The sequence below is a fragment of the Cyprinodon tularosa genome, unplaced genomic scaffold (genome assembly GCF_016077235.1).
Source record: "Cyprinodon tularosa strain WSP-4 unplaced genomic scaffold, ASM1607723v1 ctg279, whole genome shotgun sequence".
NCBI lineage: Eukaryota > Metazoa > Chordata > Actinopteri > Cyprinodontiformes > Cyprinodontidae > Cyprinodon > Cyprinodon tularosa.
The window spans coordinates 261,700-284,760 of record NW_024038984.1 but is presented as its reverse complement, the minus strand read 5'-3'; the positions used below and the strand labels follow the sequence as shown (position 1 = coordinate 284,760).

Genomic DNA, 23,061 nt, shown 5'->3' with positions numbered 1-23,061 from the left:
TTATAAAAGCTAGAAGTGACATTTTGAAGCCACAAGGTGGCAGTGCTAAGCTACACACTAACTGCACATCTCAGTGTAAAAAGAATGACAAAAAATAAACCCCTTTGCATTCAGCTTAACTTTATTTATTGCTATTATTCCTTTGTTACTTATCAGTAGTCATTTTATTTGTTTTTCCACCGCTTATGTATCATTGGTCATAATAAAATTAATCATAATAGTAATCATAATGCTTTTTACAGATAAATGTGGCTAGTCTTAACTAAAAAAAAAGAAAGAAAATAAAATGCTGCTTGAATTGAATTGTTTTAAAATAAAAATAAAAATGCAATTGTTTTTTTATTTAATTGTATTAAAATATTTTTCTCTCCAGTAGAACACATTTAGTGACGTAATGACAGGATTAGCAGCAGAAAGCCGATAAGTCGAACAACTAGCGGAAGTACGGTTAAAGAGAACACATTTGTTAGAAGTTTGTTAGCTAGCTGACTAGCATTACCATATGTTTACGTTGAAAATACAAGAAAATAGTTTATTTACATAAAGATTAATTCGGCTTTTTACCTTGACTGGTTAGTCCTCTTGGGCTAACTTGATAGTTTATCTACGAGCGGACAAAGAAAGAGGTAGGAACCGTTACCTGACATCACACTCAATGTGCTAATGCTAGGTTAGCGGCGAGAATTGAGTAAATTGTTTTATTACATTTATTTAGCTATATCAATAAAATTTTTGATAAGATGTTATGTTAGCAAACTGCTTAGGCGATTAATGAGAGCTAACAAATGTTAGCTAAAGCAAGCAGCTAGAATTGAGTTACTTTGTTTTGCCTCTCAGTGCTTTGGATCAATGGTGGATCTGATTGATAATTTCTATGGAAACATTTATTCTATCATTCTTGCTAGGGTTATTTTCAGAATATATTCACATTTGAAATCGTTTCCAAAGCAATACTCGATATACTGTTGGGTTGTTTCCCTTGTATTACCTAACTTGCATTCTTTGTCTTCTTTGTTTATCTTTGACTTTGCCTTTTTGATTGTCCTTATTTGGAATGCGTAGAGAAAAATGTATTTTGCCTTTTATATGAGCTTTCAATTGATTATTGTCTAACGAGAAAGACCTTTGTACCTTTGACAGAAAATGCAAAGAGGTGTTGTTCCTACTGGATGCTTTTTGCTTTTTTGATTGTGTTCGAAGCCATTTAATTGCATATTATCTTTAGTACTTATGCATAAAAAATAAAATCTGTTAATCTTCTTTGCAAAAATTGTTCAAATGATATTTATTATACAGAATTTGAACTTGGTGAAGCTAAAGCTGTTACAAGTAAGCTTTAAATAGAGCATATTTGCAGACAAGGAAGGATTATAATCTTAAATGTATTTATATTTTATACAGTTTTTGGCTTCATCACTGCTCTGGTGGGTTTGTTGTCTCAGTTTAAGGCATGTTCTGTAATTTGTATACTTTAGTTATGAAATTGCTTAACACATTTCCATTGATTAAATAGAATATAATCTGATTAAGTGTTCCATCCATCAAGAGGTTTTATTAACATGCTGCAGTGTCCCCTATGGCTATAAACCAAAATAAAAATGTGTAGTCAATTAATGGTACAGCATGCATTGTGGATGGGCTTTGCATATTCTGTTGGAGGTGTTTAATTAATTTTTTTTTTTTTTTTTGTGATTTGGTTGTTAATTTATTTTTTCAGGAATTGCACTGGTCAAAAAATTCACGATAACCTAAAGTCATTGAATAATAATATAGCCCACATCCAACAGTAGACAAACCTGGTAAATGATCTGTTCTCCAAATATAATTTTAGAAAAATAGAATTACGTCTGTTGTATAAATAATTTGGCTTTCAATAATACACTTTTCTTCTTTCCTATCAGTTTGTCAGGATGGATCCAGCTCTGTTAAGGGAGAGGGAGCTGTTCCAAAAGAGAGCTCTTTCCACTCCAGCTGTAGAGAAAAGGCAAGCTGCTTCAGACTCTGGATCTCACAAGAAGAAGAAACCCAAAGTAGAGAAGGAGAGCTCCTCTGGATCCAAAAACAGCTCTGGTAAGGGCAACCTGCTATTCAATCATTGACTTTAATCACATAAACCTTCTTTTATTCTTCATCAAAGCTTTGCTTGCCAATTACTGACCAAGCATTTTACCTTTATGATACATTATTCTGATATTTTATATAGTATTTAAAGGCTCAATATACTAGATTCATCAAGAATTCCTTCCTTTGTAGCATAAAAATGATTTGAATTTCTTTGAGTTTATGGTTTACACTTCACAAATCCAAGGCTGCTGTTTCCACTTTTCTACTCTGTTCTGCAGAAGAACAAATGTATTGTTCTGGCCAGTATTCGAAAAGCTTTGTTTATCAAACCACAAGCTTTAGAATAAATGTTTTCTAGGTCTTTTGGTGTTACAAGGTGATAATTGTCAGTTCCGTTGCAGAAAGGTATCTTTATTTGCATATTTGGTGCAGATGCATGTATAAAAAATCTTTAAATGTTTTAATGCAATAGCTTGATTCCGCACTGAAAATCCAACCTTTTAGTTTGTGAAGATTTGCTGGATGTAAAAATAACAAAAAAACAAAAAACAACAAAACCTCTGGTAATTAATTTGAAGTATTTCACAAGTTTTGTAAATACAGATAGTCTTCTATACCTTTCTTTTTTTTTTTTTTTTTTTTTACCATTTTTCAATCACCCATAAGCCTCAGTCCTCTCCTCTTAGTTTAGCACAGGGTTACTTAACACTGGTCCTCAGGGCCCATTGTCCTTCATGTTTTTGGAAATGCCTCTACTCAAGCACACCTGATTCAAATGAGTTCCTTACCTCCTCGGCAGCCATCCAATGCTGCTAATCCTGTTGGTCACCTTTTCCTTCAGATCAGGTATGCTGAGGCAGGGAAAAGACTCAAACATGTGGGACAGAGGGCCCTGGGGACCAGGGTTAAGAAACCTTGGTTTAGTAGAAATAATTTCATGTGGATTCTCAGGGTTTCCGCAGGTCATTAAAAAAATCATTAAGAGTCATTAAATTATATATATATTTTTTTTTTAATGAAGGCCTTAATTGGCATTACAATTCATTAAATGTGATTTTTGTGGCCTTTAAAGGCTTTATAAAAAAAAAAAAAAAGAAGTATAAAAACAATTTCATCAAATATATTATATCGCAGTATATTTATGTGGAACTGCTTCTGGTTGATCGTAAAGCCGTATGTTTGGAAAAGAAGCTCAAGGCAGAGAAAAAGCTAGAGAATGGGGAAAAAGCAAATTTCAACCAAAGTGGCTGGAAAACCAGGAATTGGGACATGGCTGTAGCCTGTAAACGGTAAAGATGACAAAGAAATTTGCCATGTATATATAAAAGTCGTGGGTAGTTGTTGATGGCATTAACATTATTTTTAAGAGCATTAAATAAGAGTTGCTCATTCCTTTATAAACCTTGATTCAGGTCTAGGAACTGATATGGCTTTGAAAGATGTTTGATTTTTCGCTTTGACCGTTGTTCTGGTCTAAGTCATCACGGATCAGTAGTGTTAGAATTATGTGGTCCGTTCAAGCAGGCGTTTCTACTCAACTTCATGTTCATCTGCCACTTAACCTGCAGTTAAACCAAATCCACAGCATTGGGTTACATCAGCATGACAACACGGTGACAGAATAAACAACAACAACAATGAACACCCAGTGGTCTGTACTTGCTTAGTCATAGAAACACTAATAATATTAGACCATACAGGTTATTGGAGCCATTTGTAATTTTGTTTTTGGGCATTGTTTTGGTCTATCTTATTTGGCTTCCATAAATTGCTTTGTTTTAGTGGCGGTATTTGGATTGTATATGAAATGACTCTCTGACCTTTATTGCTGCTCTAACACTGGTGGCGCTGTGTGTGAAATCTATATAAGTGACAAGGTAAGGGCAGTGTTGGAGGGTGTGGGGAGGTCACACGGTTTTTTACCGATCTCTATTATATACTGGTTTTCTTCATCATATCCACATATTGATCAATTTACCATTTATTTGCATGCTGCCATTAACCGCCACCCAGGAATTGGATTGCATTCAATATTATTGTGCGAATAAATGGGAGTGTTCCCAAACTTATCCCCCAGTCTGGACATTGCCTTTTGAGCGCATTAGGGCCTGGATTCCCGCACCCAGAAGCGACCAAAATTGGAGGAAATTTGATGGTCGCTACACTGATCATGCCAATCAATGGAGATGAGCTATCAGATATGTTGGTGATTTATTTTAAAACTTTACCCTACTAAAAGACCAAATGGAGAAATGTTAGGTTTGCTCACTGCCACTGCATACTGAGATCCTTCGGCAGACTGAATGATGTTGAAATAAGTGAAACTTGATCTCTCAGAGGGACTGAGATGCCAACGCTGTGCTAGTTCTGATGCCCTGTCAGACTGACCCCCAGATTCCACGTACTCTGTCAGCGCTCCGCCCCGCTCAAGTACGTCCTGTGGAGTACTTGTCTATCATGTTAATCGATGAGAGCTGTTCCACATCCACCGCTTCTCCTCCACACGTCCACGTACGTCTTCTCCGTCCGTCACTGTCAAAATACAGAGCCGAGCTATTTTTTTGCTCCGCTCCTGTCCGGCCAGGTCAAGATCCACAATTGCAATCGCACCAAACAGGAGAAAGAACTTAGAGAAGATCCGGTTTGTCAGATTAAAATATAGTAACGACGGATCTGGAACTAGAAATTATGGCATAATTCCAAAAACTAACATAATTTATTTAAAAGATTGTATGCAAACAAACAAGTCATTCTTCAACATACCAGGAAGCAGATTTCTCATCTCCATCAAAATATTTATTTTATGCCGAGGCGCTTAAAAATATAATCAAATCCGGTCAAAAGGAACTTCTTATTGCAGGAATGGATGAAGAGATGATGAGTTTGGAAATAGAGAAGAAAAACAAAGTTAATAAAAACAGCTGTTTTGGATGATCCTAGTTATCCCTGTTATCAAAATCTACTACAAAAATAAAATATTTGGGCAGAAACTGCACACATGCTGGATGCTAATTGGGATTTTTTTTTATGCGTCATATTAAATTAAGCATTAATTTCCCCATGGTTTGCTCCTATGAATTTAATAATAATGTCATACATGCTCTCATCGAGCTCAGAGGAAGTCGGAGCGAAGTAAGGCGAGAGGAACAGCGGAAACTGTAGGCTTTGCGCAGACAATCTGGGGTTCAGCGGGGCTGTGACGGAGGATGTAGCATTTCGGGGTTACTTTGCCAGTGCAGTATCATTACAACCTACTGCAATTGGTAAAAAAAAATTTTTCAACTCATATACATTCAGTATGATGTTTTGATGTTAGCACACAAGCTAACGCTGGTCCCACCCCATAATAGCTGTCCTACTCTCCACTGATTGCTCTCATACCACAACCCAATGTGTCTCCTTTGGCCATTAATTCTTCCCGCGGTCTCTCTCTCTCCTCTCTTGGGCGTGCAACAGGCTCTTAATTATAGGGTTGCGGTCCATAACGTGAAGTTTTACGCATTAAAAGTCTCTTTGATGTCTAAATTAGCATTTTTATCCATTGTTTACTGCTGTACAGCTGAGCGGACTCACCCACTTTGTGGCTTCTGGTGTCTGTAAAATAGCTCATATTCCAGTTAAATTTGATTCAAAAACCAATTCCTCGCACATTTTTCTAAACGATGATAGAAGTGAGGCTCTTACCTGCGGCTTGCCAGAAGGGGCAGATTGGAGAAAAGTTCAGGGTGTTTCTCCTGCTGAGCACAAGCCTTGGAAGAAGTTTCATTCCACATTGTTAGGAAATTGTTGTATAAAAAAGATAAAGAAAAATTATTTTGATAAAATAGGTTTTGCTGCCAGAATGTTTTCTTTTTTTAACAATACACATTTTATGAGCAGCCGCAGTAGAATTAGAATTTACCTAATCACAATTTTCACATCTTTCACACCTCTGTTTTTGTATATTTTCTTGGGTACTAAACATATGAATAGTATTATTCTTGCAAAACAGTGGAACAAGGCAGAGCAGATGGACCCTGACTCGTAAAAGAGGACTGTATCAGTGTTTGAAACACAGCATATCTGAACACTCTTGTTGTTGGTGCCTGCAGTCTAATCCTCCAGCAGTTGAAAAATGTTGCTTAGCAACCGTTTAGAGTCAGTATGTTGCATTAGGACTCATGCTGTTATGACAAAGTCTGTGAGGATTGCATCTCCATTTATGTTTCATAATTTCTCAAGGAAATTATTATAACTGGTGGATAGCAAGTAATAGCAAAGGTGTTTTCTGTGAAGTGGGACTTTATTGACAGTAAAAAAAACAAAAACAAAAAAAACACTGAAATTACATTTCAATAACAATCTTTCACTGTTTTTCATAGCCTCTCTCAGTGTATGAAATGTATACAGATGCGTTCAGCAAGCATTTACTTTTCTATTTTATGTTTTTTTGTTGTTTTTTTTTTTTTACAATAGGAATGGAGAATTTTTCTTTGAAAATCTTAACGATTGTTTTAACCCTTTCATATACACACATGTCCAACAAAATTAGCCCACACAATTTGCATGCCAAGCATCAGTCAGTTTTTAAGACGGTGAATAAAAACCCATATATGTTAGTGAGAGTTGAATAGGCAGTTTGTGATTAAGGCATATGGAATGACGATTAAATCTCTCACTGTTCAGATATCGAAATATCTTACGCTAACGAAGCAGTGCTATTTATGTCGACGTACTGTCAAGATGGTAATATGTGAAACGTAAAGAAAACATTCTTGCTTTCCGATGGTTAACATTGCCTTTATTTTGGCATGCAGTAATATAGTCCATTTTGACTTAGGAAAAAGAAGCAGCAAAAAAACATTTCTTTATCTTAAAAAAAAAAAAGTGTTTAAAGCAACTTGTCAGTATGCTTATCATGCATCTATTTCCCTTTCATTACTTGTCTAATATACATTTTTACAGTAGGTAACTGGGAAAATATTTTGTTGATTTTAGTCCTTTTTTATGTGAGTGGAAATGCTATTTCCCCTTTTATCACTCCCTGTTGGCTCTATACCACTTCTGTGTGAGATTCTGGCTCCTTGCAAATGCTGGTCATGAGCTTGCCGCAGCCTCCTGGCCCTTGTTCTTGAAGCTGGTGGTGTGTTTTTCCTTTAGCGCAGCATCCACAGTCTAGCAGCTCATAGAGGACGGCCAGAGCAGTCAGCGACAGGACGGTAAGGATGAAAAGTAGAAGAATGATGAAGCAGGCAATGTTCCAGCCATCATGGAATGGGTAGACTTCTTGGACCTGAAAGGAGACGCGGGATAGAGAGACTGCCTCAGGGAGACTACTTTGGTGAATTGTGGTGGTGATGTTGGCCATGTTTTCTGGTCAGAGACAAAAGCATCACAGAGAGACACTGTTGAGAAATTCAGGGCGTCTTTTTTTTTTTTTTTTTTTTTAAACTTTTTAAAGAAAGCATTTTGGTGATAAACAATATTGTAATATAAGGTCTAAATGATTTTACTTTTCTTTAAAGGAAAAGAAAAATGCACTCCTTTATGGTATGGAATACTTTTTTGTCATTTAAAAAAATGGTTTGTTAATAAGCTCATGACTATGATGGAGCAAGAAATCATATAAAGCAAACATATTTTCTACAACATGGCAGAGCAAGAATTTAAGCTGATAACAGGAAGGTAAAGATGTTCTTAACTAATGTCAGGAAACGGAGAGGATGTGGAAATCTTATGCCAGAGGCCAGAATCTTTTTTGTCTGCGAGTGGGTCTAGCCTCCATCAATGCCCCAGGCCCTAGAACTGGCGGGCCAATCACAACGCAGAGATGTGTTTTGAATGTCTGGATGCAAAGTAGGCGGGGTTTTGAGGGCGGGACGACTAAGCTGTGTGACACTCGAGAAGCACAACAAGGAAGATGGCAACAACTATTGAACAGTTCTCGTTTGACTCAGCTTTGGAATCAGTTTTTGGAAGGATTAGACTTGGGGTTTTGGTTGAAACGTGAGCAGGGTGAGGTTCTAGGCTCATTCATTTTTAAGAAGGACGTATTCGCCGTTTTACCGACAAGCTGTTCCTTTACACTCCCCCACCAGCTTTCTGTTGCGCTTACTACGTCCCAGTCAGTTGCGCTCATTGGTCAGAGCGTTGGCCAATAGGCACAGACATGGTTTGAAAGACAACGGGTTGTTCTCATCAACAATCTTCCGATGTCTCATTCATCTGGGTCAGACTAAATTACACATTTAATTTCACATTTAGGCTGGTTTATCAGGCTACACTAGGGTTGTATTTGAGGATTATGTAATGTTGATAAATACCAGTAAACATTACAATGATGAAATTGTGATCTATGCCTGTTTTTTTTTTTGTTTTTTTTTCTTGTGTGATTTTTGTGTCTAGAATTTGAAACTTTTATTCATTTGAGTCTTTATTTTCAATCTATACAATGATGGGTTGCTTTAAGCAGAGTTTGCATTTAAGGAACTCTCAGATGTATTTGTTTAATATCTTGTTATATAGCCACGTGGTCAGACAGTCTGTCTCTCCTCAGTTGTTCTTTCTGCCAACCCCTACCACTCTAAATCCACACTGACCAGTGCATGCATACATGACTGTGCATACTCCTGCTACTGACACACACACAGCAGCAGAGAGAAAGAGGTGGCTGACCCAGTTTACTTAGAAATGGGGAAAACCTGCATAGAGGAGCTGAAGTGCTTCCTTTTTTACCAGTTTTCTTGCATTTAGAATTACTGTCCATTTCTTTTTAGAGCTTACAACTATAACTGAAGTTTCACCTAAAATTATTGTTTTAATGTTGAAAAAGCATCTTAACCTAGCTTAGGAACAAATCTTGTAGCCTCTTGTTACGTCAAACTCTCACTACCGTTCTCTTGAGGCTTTGCATTTTTGATTTGATAGCCGTGTTCAATAATTTAAACTCTACCACTTACTTACACCTCTCAGAATTATGTGGGCAGTTTGAAGTCTTGCCAACACCAAATTTTGGAGCTGCATTTTTATGGATTTCACAATGACAATTAGGGCTGGGTACTTTTTGCCAAAGTCCTGAATCGATTCGATTTGATTCATTCAGTTCTAAAGCGATTCATTTCGATTCAATCAGTTTTTACAATAATGAAAGTGGTTCAACTGTGTTTCAAAAATACTCATGTATTTTATCTTTTCCTGTCACATTAAATGCAAAGTGCAAACTTTGTGAAAAGTGAAAAAGCCTCACATGAGCAAGCAGATGTGACACAGCGGGACACAGCAGACATGCATGAGCTGCATTATCTCCTCTGCACAAACCATATTTGCAGTGTTGTCTGTAAACAACTACAGGGTGTTTGCTGGTCAGCACCCATTTGTTAATGTCTTCAGTCAACCTATTGGCTATATTTGCAGCTGTCTAGCATCTTGAGCGCATCTTTCCTGCTCATTGGAATGTGAACATCACGTGCGTCACTATAAAACTAATCGATCTCATTCCCTAGACATCGATTTTGCAAAAATGTAAAGGAACCGATTTTTTTTTTGATTTTTTTTTTATCCAGCCCTAATGACAATATTACTTGTGATAAACAAATATATAAAAAGTGTTATGCCTTTCTGCTTTAGTTTTGTAGTAAGCATAGACCCCAGATAGTAACATCCGTCCGTCCAATCAGCTATTTAACTTTGCTGGGTAGCTGGGCCCATGAATCTACAGCTCCCACTGGGCTTTAGAAGGGCTACACCATGGACAGGTTGTCGGTCAATCACAACACAGAGAGACAGACAATACAACCAACCACCCAAACACTATCATACCTAAGAACAATTTTAGAGTAACAGATTAATCTGATGGTCAAAAAACGCGGTCTTGCTTAAAACCTCCCACTAGCCACCTGCTTTTAAAACACTCAAACTATCAGTAGTTATTTGACTCTACATGCTTCGCAAAACGCATTCATGAAAATATGCTGTAGGCATAGAGAACCTGATTGGAAGGTTGTTAAATTATTTTCTAACATTTTTTTGCAATCCAGGCAGTTCTTTGGGAAATGCAGATAACTTTAAGTGACACATTGTCACACTAAGTTTGCAAGATACTGTGAAGCCCTGCTAATATTGTCTCATTTATTTTTGAAGAACTGCATACAATGAGCAGTATTTGTGTTTGGCAGCAGTGACACAAGCACACATACATTTTCTGGAAAAAGATAGGTTAAATAACTTTTTTGTGTCATTTTAGTTGTTATAGTAGTGTATTCCACAAAGTATGTTGTTGAAATGCTTAAATTTATTGACCATAATCAGTATAATACGTAATTAAAGCCTTTATTTTGAGCTGTTTTCTGTGATGACAGCAGGAGGTCCCAATTTAGTTCATGCAGTTAGTTTATAATCCATGTTTACCATAAACTTATTAGACAAAATCAATTACCCTCCCTTATTTTATTGCCATGGCAACAACCTCACTGACTCATAATTGCTGCCTGACCTCCTCCAACCCCCATGTTTCCTGCTTGATATTTTCTGCGATTCCCATTTGCGTTAAGGGACAGTTTGCTCCCTGTAGCATCTGTTCCCCACCCCCTTTACAAGAGCCCCACCCAGCCGTGCTTCTTGGACCAAGAAATGCTCTTAAAAAATTGTCCGCCACGCAGAACAAACGCACAATCCTGATAGTGCTTCCCTGGCTCTCGATTCGCATATTTTAACCGCCGTCTGGTTTGCCGCGGTTTGCACTGAGATGTGCATTCTGACAGACGCAGACATGATGCCCATGAACGCCTGCGCAGACACAAATACTCAGAGGCTTGTTATTCAACCAGAGAAGAGTGCAGACAGATTGGTCCATGTTTATTTAATCATGCGTTTTTTTGTGTCCAAGTAGGTTTAGCTTTGCTTTTGCATCAAACAGCTAAGGGTTTTATAACGGATGCTTTGTTTTATTTAAGGATGTTGCGGCTTTGATTGATATTAAGCAAAAGAAATGAAGTTGCAAATATTATTTTGCTGATTTGAGTGTTTATGATTCAGCAGCAAAATGCAGTAAAACAGCTAGCATTATTCCTGAAATGATACCAACAGCAGTTTGTATTTTTAAATCAAACTGGGCTTGAAATGGATTTATATCGTACACATTCTTACGATTCAGACTCTATCTGTAAAAACTCACCTGTGCGTCTGGCTCAGCTTCTCAAAGATGCTGGATAAGAGATGTGCTCTCCTGCTTTCAGTTCTCCCCCTGTCTCCTGTTTTTTTGTTTTTTTTTCCTCCAATTCACTCATCCACCTGCTCTCCTCAGCACACTCATGCACATTCAGCCGTGGCTCGTGCACCCGCTCTTCTCCTCCGCCACTCCTTGCAGCTCTTCATGCATCTCCTAAACGGATCAGGCTTGTCCCACGTCATTGGCTCGTTCCTCCCACCCCTGCACCAATGCCATTGGTTTGTCAAACTGTCAAAAAAAACGCCCTGCCCACTATTCAGCTATCAACCACACAGGCTGCTGCCCACACTATGAATCATTAATGAATCGGTGTCTGTTGTCATCTGTGATTGGTGAGCAGTCTGTTCAGACCAATTGGGTGGGGGTGGATGGCATGACTGCACTAAAGGAGAGAATAGACTTGAGTTTATAGGATTCCCATTAGATTTTCCTTACTTCGTTGTATTTTGTTAAATATAGGGCTTATCCTGCCAAAAGTTGCATTCCTTACATCCTTTATTTTTTGTACTACTATCATAGATATATGTGCAGGTTTTTGTAGCTTGGATAGTGAGTTATTTAAAGACAATGTATGTACATCATCCTTTAAATTGTACACAAAAAATAATAAATCCAGGCATTTTTAGCAGAAAGATCTTTCCGTGCATCAGTTTTTCAGTCCGTTGCTTTTATTAAGTTTGCTCTGTTAAAGAAAAAAGATCCTGATCACAATAAATTTTTCTTAATATTTAATCAGTATTTATCACGTGTAATTAGGTTCGGATGAACTTATTTTATATGATTCATTTTTTTCTGGTTGGATAATTTTCTGAATTGGGCGTTTTAACAATGGTTTCCGACCACTTCACAAATTGTTGTGTATTTCAAAATAAAAATCTAAATTCTTACTTGTTGGAACAGAGGGTTACAGAAATCTGCTAGGATGTTCAAACAATGCTTCATTTAAGCGTAGCTTCATTACTTGTATCAGAATATTGATTCAATACCAATTTCTCTAAATTTTGGCTAAAACATTGCATCGCTTTCATTTTTACACATTTTTTGTTGTTTTTTACCATCTTGCTGTTCGTTCATCTTCCTGCTTCCCAAATACTATATTATTGATTTCAACTATTTTTCTCTTCCTCAGAATCTGCAAATGGAAACATCAACATCAAGGCAAGCTCTGGGTACAAGTTCGGCTGCCTGGCCAAGATTGTCAACTACATGAAGGTGACCATATGGAGATTTGAATATTTTTGTATTTAAAAACTGCTTTCCTGTAATCCCATATCTACATGATCTACCCTTGCCACTATTATTTTTCACAGCCTATGGTCATCTCCTACACAGCTTCTTAAAAAGCTGATTTTCTGTGTTATGGCATCAGCCAGATGAGTCAGACTTGCCCACTGTGTAACATTTGCTCTCTAGCTTCTTTGGGTACATAAACAGCTTGTTTATCAGGCTGCAGCCCTGCTGAAAAATGGTGACCCTCTGTCAACAAGCTTTGTGACTCATCTTTTTTGCTGAACTCGCACATCGCCTGACAGATTTCTTCGTATGTTTCTACTTTTATCCCTTCTGTTGGAGGCTGTGAGTTTTAAATAGTGTAAAACAGCCTGACATTTAAAGTGCTAACTTGTAGAAGACGTGGCTGAATCCCTGTCCATGGTTTGGTTAAATGATAAATAAATCTAAAATTTGTTCGCAGGTGTTTATCTTCTTAATTGTTAACTTTGTCTGATTTTGTCCCTTTCACAGACGAGGCATCAAAATGGTGACACACACTTTCTGACCCTTGATGAGATCCTGGATGAGACCAAACTTCTTGACATCAGTATGAAACAGAAACAATGGCTGATGACTGAGGTGTGCTCCTGTCATGATCAGGGTTGCTCTATTTTTATCACCTCAACAGGAATTAAATTCTATCCTTTCTTCTTGAGGAGGGGTTATAAAAATCCTCAGGTTTACCCAATTTGTCATTCGAAACAGACTTGGGAGTAGATTGTTTAAATGCTTGTCATATGGAATTTACAGCTCAGAGTAAGTCAGTCTGGGACATTTTCTCTCTTTTTCTAATTTATGCATTTGCAATTTTGATTTTATGAACATTGTTTATAAAGTTTTCTTATAAGTAATCCTTATAAAAAGAATACAAATAAGAGGAGCATTTATTTCTGGACAAAAAAAATAGTCTACAGCAGATCTTATTACTTTAAAATTTACTTTACTTTAAAAATGCAATAATCACAATATTTGGCCTATTTTGGGGTTTTGTTTAGCTTTAACCTGCATTCCCGCGGAGGGTCTGCCACATTAAGTGCCATCCCAAACCATGTAGTGGGATAGGGTAAGTTGACAATTCAGCCCTTAGTGATTCAGCATCAGTTGCAGGCTTGCTGGGATTTTGCAGCAGGTATTAACGGCACCCTAATGTAGAAGGAAACGCCTTCATCCAAATGCAATGTATATTGTCTTGCAAACCGAACAGACCTCGGCGGCACGCTATGATGTAATCTGCCTACAAATCTGGCCTTTGGAGGACGCAGTCCATGAATTTGAACTCTGTATCTGTCCTCCTTGTGTCTGGTATTGCCCTGCCACTACACACCTGCCTTAGATAAAACAGTGATTAGCAGGGCTTTGCACCCTGTGGTGGTTGCTGAGGTGTTAATGGAATCATTTGATGCAGGTGTGCTGGAGCAGAGACGCATCTAAAACATGCAGGACAGTGGGCTCTGGGAACCGATTATGAAAACCACTGAAAAATAGGAAACTAATGAAAGAAACCTGGAGTATTTAAGTGGCCAAAAAATGTCTCCAAGATAAATAGGGGCATTAAGTGATGTTCTTATTATTTATAAACTGTTTGTGCGAAAGGAGACAAATGAGAGGTTAGAACAACTAGTTCCCCCTGTTGGCACTTAGGTTTGTTGCATTTTCTGGCCAAAAAAAAATGCGACCTGTGTCTGAACGGCCAGGTCGCATTCATCCGACCTGAACGCCATTAATACCTGACAAAGGTCACTATTCTGGGTCTTGCTATGAAGAAGTGGCAAGAAAAACAACAACCATGGCAGATGATGATGCAGAGAGCAGTATTTATGTTAAACCAGCTTGAAAAGATTGTGTTTTTATGGTTGGGAAAGATCACTAGATGCGCTCCGGCACTATCATCCATGTTTACTTCCGTAAACACAGAGCAAGCTGGCCTGTGACATCATTGTGTCCTCTACTGCTCATGCGTGGAGATCACATACAAGTCGCATAGATTTGGAAATGTGAACAGCAACGCAAAAAAAAAATCGGAATTGAGCATGAAGGCCTGCAGTGTGAACGTAGCCAATATTTCCCATCAGCCATTCACTGTTGAGGCCTAATGCAGCAGAAAATCTTCCAATTCCCATAATCAGGCAACTCCTTTTCACATATTATAAAATAATTTATCTTCTGAAAACAATAGCCAGCTAAATTATATACACTATATTGCCAAAAGTATTTGCTCACCTGCCTTGACTCACATATGAGCTTAAGTGACATCCCGTTCCTAATCCATAGGGTTCAATATGACGTCGGTCCACCCTTTGCAGCTAGAACAGCTTCAACTCTTCTGGGAAGGCTGTCCACAAGGTTTAGGAGTGTGTTTATGGGAATTTTTGACCATTCTTCCAGAAGCGCATTTGTGAGGTCGCACACTGATGTTGGACGAGAAGGCCTGGCTCTCAGTCTCCGCTCTAATTCATCCCAAAGGTGTTCTATCGGGTTGAGGTCAGGACTCTGTGCAGGCCAGTCAAGTTCATCCACACCAGACTCTGTCATCCATGTCTTTATGGACCTTGCTTTGTGCACTGGTGCACAGTCATGTTGGAAGAGGAAGGGGCCAGCTCCAAACTGTTCCCACAAAGTTGGGAGCATGGAATTGTCCAAAATGTCTTGGTATGCTGAAGCATTCAGAGTTCCTTTCACTGGAACTAAGGGGCCAAGCCCAGCTCCTGAAAAACAACCCCACACCATAATCCCCCCTCCACCAAACTTTACACTTGGCACAATGCAGTCAGACAAGTACCGTTCTCCTGGCAACCGCCAAACCCAGACCCGTCCATCAGATTGCCAGATGGAGAAGCGCGATTCGTCACTCCAGAGAACGCGTCTCCACTGCTCTAGAGTCCAGTGGCGGCGTGCTTTACACCACCGCATCCGACGCTTTGCATTGCACTTGGTGATGTATGGCTTGGATGCAGCTGCTCGACCATGGAAACCCATTCCATGAAGCTCTCTGCGCACTGTTCTTGAGCTAATCTGAAGGCCACATGAAGTTTGGAGGTCTGTAGTGATTGACTCTGCAGAAAGTTGGCGACCTCTTCGCACTATGCGCGTCAGCATCCGCTGACCCCGCTCCGTCAGTTTACGTGGCCTACCACTTCGTGGCTGAGTTGCTGTCGTTCCCAAACACTTCCATTTTCTTATAATACAGCTGACAGTTGACTGTGGAATATTTAGGAGCGAGGAAATTTCACGACTGGATTTGTTGCACAGGTGGCATCCTATCACAGTTCCACGCTGGAATTCACTGAGCTCCTGAGAGCGACCCATTCTTTCACAAATGTTTGTAAAAACAGTCTGCATGCCTAGGTGCTTGAATTTATACACCTGTGGCCATGGAAGTGATTGGAACACCTGATTCCAATAATTTGGATGGGTGAGCAAATACTTTTGGCAATATAGTGTATATTAGAACATAAAATCCTCAAACTGTGAAGTACCAAATAATAAGAAAATACTTATACTATCCATGTACATCAAGTTCCATCTTTCTTTTCCATTAGATTTGGTGGGTGTTTTCGCTGTAAAAAGTTGGACTTGTTTTGATAAAAGAAAAGTTCTGGCTAATTGGAAATAAAATGTATATAGTACTGTAAGCATCATCTCTGGTTGTGCAACAGAAATAAGCCATTTAGAGGCATGGAGCTAAACATGTTAAAATCAAAATGTTTGTATGGGGATTTCCTTCATTTTTAAATAACATTCAAATACATGGTATCTCCAAAATACATTTATATTAAATGTAAGATTAAGTTAATGTTTGCGCCACATTTTTACATTTAATCTGTTCTGTTTTTATCCCTAAAACCCAGGCCTTGGTAAGCAACCCAAAAATTGAGGTTCGTGATGGAACGTATGGTTTTAAGCCAAAATACAACCTGAAGGACAAGAAAGCCCTACTGAGGCTGCTGGACAAACATGACCAGCTGGGCCTGGGAGGAGTTCTGCTGGATGATGTGGAGGAGGGACTCCCTAATTCAGCCAAGGCTATCAAGGTGATTCGGAGAGGATTTCATTTACAGAACTGCAAGACTGTCTTCAAAAAATGTTTCTCATATTTTTTTATGTTTAATGTGAAAAACTTTCCTGTGATTTTTATATTTAAAACCAACATAAAAAGGGAATCGGAGGCAAAAAAAATGCATGCTTTTAAAATTCTCTAACAAATAAAAGTAGACAAAATGCTGTGGATTGGTTTTAAGCTTCCTTACTCTGATACCCCTAAATAAAACTTGCTTCCTTATGAATTCATCTAAAAAATATAGAATATAATCCTAATGACCCAAGATGTTTCTTAAAAATGTGTCAATAAACCGCTACTGTAATTATAAAGAAAGACGCCACATGACAAGAGTTTAATACTTTAACAAGGCCCTATATGATGTTTTGCAAAATGAATGATAAAAAACCACAGTTGAAGTTTTAAACGACCCTTTCTGTGTCGCCCACAGGCTTTGGGGGATCAGATCGTCTTCGTAACAAGACCAGACAAGAAAAAGATCCTGTTCTACAATGACAAGCATTGCCAGTTTGTGGTAGATGAAGGTAAAAAAAAAAACAATACATACCACCAGCATATATAGCAACGGGCTGGGTTTGGTGTGAAATTGTATTTGAATGAACACCTTTTCTTTCAGACAATCCAGTTTAAAACTACAAATGTGACACATGTAATCACTATGCATAATTGTTTATAATTTGGTACTTATGACTGAAAATGGGTATGAAAAAGGTGGAAACGTATTCAATCCAACTCCTTCACCTTAACATCAACAATCTTCCTGATTCCTGCTTATTTATGAATCCATGCCAGAGTCCTGCACCGGATCATGTACGTGTATAAAACTTACTTCTACATGTAGGAAAAAAACCTGCATGTTATTTACAGAGTCTACAAATAAATTGATTCAAAAATATCCAGATTAGCAAGATATATATATATATATATATATATATATATATATATAAATAATTTTTTAAAGCAGCAAGGCAAACCTTATTAAGATCAATTTACAGCTTTCAATTTCTGAGCACAGAGCGCATTGGATGTTAGCATGAGGCAGTGTTATTTTCTTTGTTATGAACGGATATGTGTTCACTTTGTCATCACGGGTCCGGTCGTACTTTATTATTTATGGTCTCGGACAGGTTTTAAATGGGGATAATTGCAGATAACGGGACTTGGTTCTGAACTTTAATGGATGCGTGTGGATTCAGTTTTGAAAAATCAGACCCGTGCAGGACTCCGATCCATGCTGTTTCAAAAATCTGTTTAGTAAGCAAATAAAAAAGTTTATGTCCATATGTACATTTCACCTTTTCTAACTTAAAACTAAACCCTTTAATGTGAACATTTTGAGGTATGTCTTTATCCTGTTACAGGCTTTGACTTCATACATTTTAACCTTTGTTGTTCCTCTTGGAATTGTAGAATTTCAGAAGCTGTGGAGGAGCGTACCAGTGGACTCCATAGATGAAGAGAAAATTGAGGAATACTTGAAAAAACAGGGCATCTCTTCCATGCAAGAGACTGGACCAAAGAAAGTGGTCAGCTTCTTTTCTTATTTTTTTTATGCATTTACTTCAGGAGCTGTAAACAAAACCGTTTTTAGTTGATTGTAAAACTTAAATATTCCCACTTTCAGGATTTGTCAACTGAAACAACCGTCCTGTTTATTCTGTTCTATTGTTCTGATTTTTGGGTTCCCTGCAGATGCCAGTTCAAAAGAGAAAGAAGCAAAGCGGGCAGAGGAAGAGGCAATTTAAAACCCATAACAACCATCTGCAAGGAGTTTTGGAGGATTACTCGGATGGTGTGCCTTCTAAGAAGTGAAACGGCTCGCTGTGGTCGGAGGTGGCTGGAGATTAAGTTGCTGGCTTTATGATACAGACTTATTATTGCGGTTCAGTAAAAAAAAAAAAATCCTGTGTTACTTTACTTTCATTCCCTCTAAGGATCAGTAATCATTCATTACATGGAGCCAGTAGCAGCAGTGTTATGGAATGCCTCTGATTCACTGGTTAATCAAACAGGACTCTGAAGAGTTTTGATATGTAAGCACACTGAAGACTAACCAGCAGTGGGCACATCATCCATACAGATGAAATGTATATTGGTCAAAGATGTATCAATATTACTTTGATTTTATTTAGAGTAAAGAAGTGTTTTGAAAGGCGCAATTTGAGTAAGAGACATTTTGATTTTCCAAACCAGATGGGTGGAGGACAACGCCGTCTCGTCTTGTGGAATTTCAATGCTTTTACTCTGAAAAGCTGCGGTATACTGATGAAAGAATAAGACTTTTGAACATATTTTAATAAATTTCCATTGTTACACAAAAATGTTTCAAATCTTTTGCAGTGTTAAATCAATACATAGAGTACATCACTTAAAGTTGGTGGGGGAGAAAACATGTCAGAGAAAAAGCTCAAATCTAGCAAGTATACAGGAAGAAATGTTTGAAATTGAAAATATCAAAAGGATGCTAATCGTCAATGGGTTTAATAACTGTACATTTTATTTAAATTAGTGTACCGATATATTTAACTGGTAGTGTGGCTTGGTTTGATGGTTTTCTTCAAATGGTGGTAATTCGGCAAAATCTTCATCAGGAAGTCAAGCTGGAGGGTCTGGGGCTGCAATGACAGTGAAAGCTTTCAGTGAGGTGCAGAAACAAGGACCAACTCAATACAGCCCTGCACCAAGTTAACCATCCCATAAGTTAAAGGGTTCAGTTCTCCAGAGATGGCAGAATGAAATTAAAAACATGCTAATTCATTTAAACGTGTTTTATTAGCACAATGTTGTGGCTTTGAGAGCTTCACTTGAATTAACTCTGAACTTAACTGGGAAAAGTGAGATATGCGGTGCATTTAGGCAAAGTTCACACTGCAGGCCTCATCGCTCAATTCCGACTTTCTTTTGTGAAATCCGATTCTTTTGCATGGTCGTTCACATTTCCAAATACCTGCGACTTTTATGTGATCTCCTGTGTGAAGCACATTATTGGGCTGAAACAATCAGATTAATTGATTATTGAAATAATCGTCCACTAATGTAGTAATCGAACAATCATTAACCGGAGTACAGAGACTAAAACACACCTTTAGCTGAAAGAGCAACCCACTTAGAGCAAAAATTAAATCAAAATTGTAAAATATATGTAAAAATTTTGCATTTAAGAAAAAAAAAATTTTGCTTGATCCAGAACTCCTCAAGTGGAATAGTTTTATTTTTCCCTGGTTTAAAATTATAAATCGTGTAACATTTGGCTTTCTGATCATTTTTGGATTTAAAAAATTGACAGATGAGTCAATTGGAAAAATTATCTTTAGTCACAGCCCTACTGCATTCACACATCTTAAGTGTTCTGATGTGCAGTAGAGGACGCAGTCACATCACAAGCGAGTGTGTTCTGTCTTTACAGAAGTAAATATGGATGATGGTGCTGGAGCGCATCTAACGATCTTTCCCAACCTCAGGCAGTGTATTAATACAATCTTTTCAAGATAGTAAAAAAATAAAGACTGCTCTCCGCATTATTGCCTGCCATGGTTGTTTTTCTTCCTGCTTCTACGTAGAAGGACGCAGAATAGTGACCTTTGTTGAGTATTAATGGCGTTCAGGGCGGATGAATGCGGTCGCACATAAAAACAGATACTTACTGGATTCAGAACCATATAGCCAAGTGGCCTGGGTCGTATTAGAAAAACCATGTGTTCAGACTGTCATAGGTTAGATACAGGTCACATATGTGCAAAGAAATCGGGTTTTGGTCACTTCAGGCTGCAGTGTGAACTTAGCCTTAGATGTTGTCCTGGGTTCTATTGTGACCTCCTGAATGGGTTGTCAAAGCACTCTTGGAAAATTGATAGTATGTCCTCCACTCCTCAGAGGGTTTTCCACCATTAGGACCATTTTCACTTTGGTTCCAAATGCTTTGTTATGCTATCAGACTAATTCATCTTTAAAACCTTGTTTCAGTGTGGTTCAATAGATCAGGATGTAATCAGACCTGGCTGAGGTTAATGAAAATGAAACTAATTATGATTAAAAAAGGGAGGCCATTATACATCTCACATCGAAGCTAGCTTGGATTGACATCTTCTAATAGCGGAGATCATAGACATTATCTTATATTTGAAAAAATGATCTGATCCACACAAAAGAAGATAATGGCACTCCATGCATCCAGAGAAAACTCTCTGGCATCTCTTTTTAACACTGTAGTAATTGTTTTTGGAACTTTGATACACTTTCACACTGGTAACAAACCCAGCCCCAAGGCCATTTTTTAAAACCCTGATCACATGGCTCTGTAAAAAAAAAAAAGAAAATCAGTAATTATGGTGATTCATCTTTGCTTCTTTGGTTGTAAATCTCACTTACTGTTAAATTACAACCAGCATCCGATAATAAAATAAAAATATAGTCTCATATTTTTCCCTCTACCTCTGAAAATTGAGGCCATTGTACATTTTGGTCTGGACTGTAGTTGAGTACACAAAATCCTTCAGCCAGGCAGGGATATTTAAGGGTAAGGATATTAAGTTATATATTTAGAATAGATTAGTCTAAACCACGAGCGAGTTTTCACTGAGATTATCAACACATTTAAAGTGAATCAATAGATTAATCGATTAATTTATCCTACTGCAATACCCCCTCCCAACAGAAGAATGATAATTCTCCATACTTTTATATTTTTTGGTATATTTCTCTATATCCCAGATTTGTTAAACCATGTTTATCTGTACCTGTGGTCTCTCAGTCTGAACCCTCCTCATACATCCGGAGCCAAAGATGACTGTGTTCTCAGGTATGACCTCGCAGGTGTTGACCTGACAGAAGGCTCCAATGATACAGCCACTGGTGAGGATCACGTTCCTCCCAACGTCGGCTAGATAGCAGAGGAAAATAATGAATACTAACTTCATTAGACATTTTTCCAAATCTTGAATCTGTTAGAACCCACCTTTAGATTCGATTACATTGTTATCACCAATTTTTAAAGCTTGCGATACTGATTTTGATAAGTTAAGGATAATTAAGTTTTCAGCATGTTGAAGAAACATCATCAAAAAATTGTTTTATACAGAATAGCCAGACAGGCAGGTTGAAGAAGGATACTGCAGCCCACTTCAAACACATTGTTTGTACCAATGGACATGGTCTTTGGCTCCACTTCAGAGTCTGGTGTGATGTTTTGTGGATAACTGAAATGGAAAGAAAACGTAGAGCTCTTTAGAAAAGCAGCATCTGTTATGTCAAAATGGGGAAATTTGGGTGTGAAAGAGGCAAGAAAAAAAGAAGAAACTAGAATAAAGTGAAATTATTAATAGAGAAATCAATTCATAATGTACAAATGGTAGCATCTGAGAGACTAAATGATTATTTTGTCAGCACTTGTTTAGTTTATAGGAAGAAGCAGAGATCATAAAGTTCAACAGCAGTTGGGAGGGAGGATCTGTGGCAGCGTTCCTTAGAGCAGGCATCCTCAGTCCTCAAGGCCCGCTGTCCTGCAGGTTTTAGAGGTTTCCCTGCTTTAGCACAGCTGATTATAATGATTGCAGTAGACCAAAAGCCTGTTAATCAGCTTTCAATTAAAATCAGCTGGGCTTTAGCAAGGAAACCTCTAAAACCTGCAGGACAGGAGGCCTTGAGGACAGAGGTTGGGGATGCCTGCCTTAGAGCATCTAGGATGCAGCACTTTGTCAGTGAAAGAGCTCTCCTACAGCTGTGTCCAGGAGATCTAGAACAGTGCTGGCCCTCTTGACCAGCTCATCCTAATGCTTCCTCTCAGCTAGATATGAAACAGTCTTAACATGACAGAAAAAAGGAAAAAAAAAAATTGAGACAAAGCTTCATCCATTTTGAAATCTAACTAGTGAAATACCAGTAAACTGCATTAACTCCTCACCTGTTATGGATCAGAGCTTGTTCTTCGATCAGGTTGCCTTCTCCAATCACAATAGGCCCTGCCTCTGCAATAATCCGAGCTTTTGGGTGAACCACTGTTCTAGGGCCTCAAATAAGAAGAAAACATACAGTGAATACATGTTAAATATCATTCCGATTTCTTAGATGGTGTCTTTTCTGTACTGTGATCGATGCAGAACATCTTACCAATAGTAACATCTCCTCTGATCTCGCTTTCAACACACACTACAGCCCCAGCAGCTATTTTGACACTGAGAACAGAGCAGTAGGAACCGATTAACAATGCTAGCTTAGGATGCTAACTAGATACTTCTATTGACATGTTTTAAAGAGGGGATAAAACTACTTCCCCGTCACTGTTTCATAGCTATTTAAAAAAAAAAAAAAAAGCAATTAACTTATAGGTTAAACCGACGTATTTATGTGTTTACATTACCTTTTCTGTGTGTTTAATTTGTCTGCCATGGCAGGAGCTATTCTAATGGGAGGTGGCGTTGAATCACTCTACTATCGATTAGAAATACTTTTTTTTTTTTTTTTTTTT

At 38.0% G+C, this 23,061-nt stretch overlaps 3 protein-coding genes across 3 annotated transcripts; 1 reads left to right on the top strand and 2 right to left on the bottom strand.

Annotated features, from left to right (window-relative positions):
- The first annotated feature begins 417 nt into the window (after positions 1 to 417).
- gtf2e2 (general transcription factor IIE, polypeptide 2, beta) lies at positions 418 to 18,750 on the top strand. The gene is made up of 8 exons (XM_038290322.1): positions 418 to 626; positions 1,902 to 2,070; positions 12,399 to 12,481; positions 13,013 to 13,120; positions 16,390 to 16,572; positions 17,029 to 17,122; positions 18,009 to 18,124; positions 18,291 to 18,750. The coding sequence occupies exons 2-8, from the start codon at positions 1,911 to 1,913 to the stop codon at positions 18,408 to 18,410; spliced, it is 864 nt and encodes a 287-aa protein (XP_038146250.1). The 5' UTR covers positions 418 to 626; positions 1,902 to 1,910; the 3' UTR covers positions 18,411 to 18,750.
- smim18 (small integral membrane protein 18) lies at positions 6,502 to 11,433 on the bottom strand. The gene is made up of 2 exons (XM_038290324.1): positions 11,216 to 11,433; positions 6,502 to 7,416 (listed from the first exon to the last, which is right to left on the bottom strand). Exon 2 carries the CDS (start codon positions 7,409 to 7,411, stop codon positions 7,097 to 7,099), a length of 315 nt encoding a protein of 104 aa, XP_038146252.1. The 5' UTR covers positions 7,412 to 7,416; positions 11,216 to 11,433; the 3' UTR covers positions 6,502 to 7,096.
- Positions 18,751 to 18,875: 125 nt separating the features above from the next.
- On the bottom strand, positions 18,876 to 23,061 carry LOC119786781 (dynactin subunit 6-like). The gene is made up of 7 exons (XM_038290323.1): positions 22,954 to 23,061; positions 22,704 to 22,768; positions 22,498 to 22,603; positions 21,708 to 21,793; positions 21,553 to 21,600; positions 21,335 to 21,477; positions 18,876 to 19,213 (listed from the first exon to the last, which is right to left on the bottom strand). The coding sequence occupies exons 1-7, from the start codon at positions 22,980 to 22,982 to the stop codon at positions 19,121 to 19,123; spliced, it is 570 nt and encodes a 189-aa protein (XP_038146251.1). The 5' UTR covers positions 22,983 to 23,061; the 3' UTR covers positions 18,876 to 19,120.